Raw genomic sequence first — 630 nt, 5'->3', positions numbered from 1 at the left:
GCTGTGCAAGTTGGCGGCGTCGGAGTGGTTATTTCAGGCATAACTGTGCAGGCGTTCTGCTCAGGGTCGAAGGACTCGGTTCCAGCGCAAGTTACCGCCTGTTGCTCCCCACCAGGTAGGCAAAGGAAGTACTGGGAGGGCAGGTAAGGATCCACGAGGTAGCCGCCGCTGGTCTCGCACTTACACGCTGAGGTCTCGGTGGCTGTGTCAGAGTAGCAGGAGGCGAAGGAGCCGGAGACGCCACACAGCTGTTGGAGGATATCATGTGAATGCTAGGGTTCGGTGCGCGGGCGCTGAGAGTGTTTGTTTGGGTATGTTTGGATGGATGCAGTTATATCATTATATGTCCTCGTTAATTAAGATATTCCATCATCACAATATCCTCATAGCAGCGATTCTTCACCATTTGCATTCCCCTTACCCCTATAAGTCAGTACCATCCTTACCCTCACGATTTACTACAGACATCAACTCACCTGGCCGGTCTGGCAAGATATTTCGTTCCCTGTTGCACCAGCTGCTGTGCAGATGGCCAGCGAGGTGCAGCTGGCACAAAACAAGCCAGCATCGGGACATGCGTATTGGGCCCACGCAGTTGCAGCCTGGGAGAAAACAGTGATGATGTTATCG

The 630-nt window shown here is 53.2% G+C and overlaps 1 protein-coding gene across 1 annotated transcript in view; it reads right to left on the bottom strand.

The window, feature by feature from the left end:
- The window catches only part of LOC119582353, a 2320-nt gene that overhangs the window by 1356 nt on the left and 334 nt on the right, over window positions 1-630 (bottom strand). The window contains exons 2-3 of the mRNA XM_037930569.1: window positions 477-602; window positions 3-248 (exon numbers count right to left, since the gene is read on the bottom strand). Coding sequence (XP_037786497.1) covers window positions 3-248; window positions 477-602 — 372 coding nt within the window. The remainder of the gene's footprint in view (window positions 1-2; window positions 249-476; window positions 603-630) is intronic.

The sequence above is a fragment of the Penaeus monodon genome, chromosome 15, assembly GCF_015228065.2.
Source record: "Penaeus monodon isolate SGIC_2016 chromosome 15, NSTDA_Pmon_1, whole genome shotgun sequence".
NCBI classification, from domain to species: domain Eukaryota; kingdom Metazoa; phylum Arthropoda; class Malacostraca; order Decapoda; family Penaeidae; genus Penaeus; species Penaeus monodon.
This window is presented reverse-complemented; position numbering and strand designations above follow the sequence as displayed.